Source organism: Physeter macrocephalus, chromosome 17, assembly GCF_002837175.3.
Source record: "Physeter macrocephalus isolate SW-GA chromosome 17, ASM283717v5, whole genome shotgun sequence".
Taxonomy (NCBI): domain Eukaryota; kingdom Metazoa; phylum Chordata; class Mammalia; order Artiodactyla; family Physeteridae; genus Physeter; species Physeter macrocephalus.
Window position 1 is genome coordinate 952880 of NC_041230.1, and position 504 is coordinate 953383.

Genomic DNA, 504 nt, shown 5'->3' on the forward strand with positions numbered 1-504 from the left:
CCCCTCCCCCTCTCCCCCAGGCCTCGCGCGCCCCGGACCGGCCCCCCCTTTCCCCTCCCCCTTCGCGCCGCGGCTGCCGCGATGCCCCCCCCTGCGCCCGGGGCCCGGCTCCGGCTTCTCGCCGCCGCCGCCCTGGCCGGCCTGGCCGTCATCAGTCGAGGTACCGCAGCGCCGGGGGCGGAGGGCTCGGCCGGGACTCCAGGGTCCCGGGCGGGTATTGGGGGCGGGGGAGGGTGCAACCCTGGGCAGGGAAGAGGAGGCCCCCGGCCGCGGAGGTCTGGGCCCGGGGGCGGGGGCTGCATCCTCTGGCTGGGAAAGGGGTCCTCGGACGTCTGGATCCATGCCCGGGGGCGGGGGTCCACGTCCTGGGTCCCGAGCCTGGGCCTAGGGGCGGAGGTCTGCTTCTTCGGGCCAGCGAGAGGATCTCGGACACCGGGTCCCGGCCTGGGGGCGGGAGTCTGCGGCTCCGGATCGGGGGTGGGGGGGGGGGATCGGAAGCTAAGT

The 504-nt window shown here is 77.6% G+C and overlaps 1 protein-coding gene across 1 annotated transcript in view; it reads left to right on the forward strand.

Moving 5' to 3' along the window:
* Positions 1 to 81: 81 nt before the first annotated feature.
* The window catches only part of IGLON5 (IgLON family member 5), a 17544-nt gene continuing 17121 nt past the window's right edge, over positions 82 to 504 (forward strand). The window contains exon 1 of the mRNA XM_024132390.3: positions 82 to 160. Coding sequence (XP_023988158.1) covers positions 82 to 160 — 79 coding nt within the window. The remainder of the gene's footprint in view (positions 161 to 504) is intronic.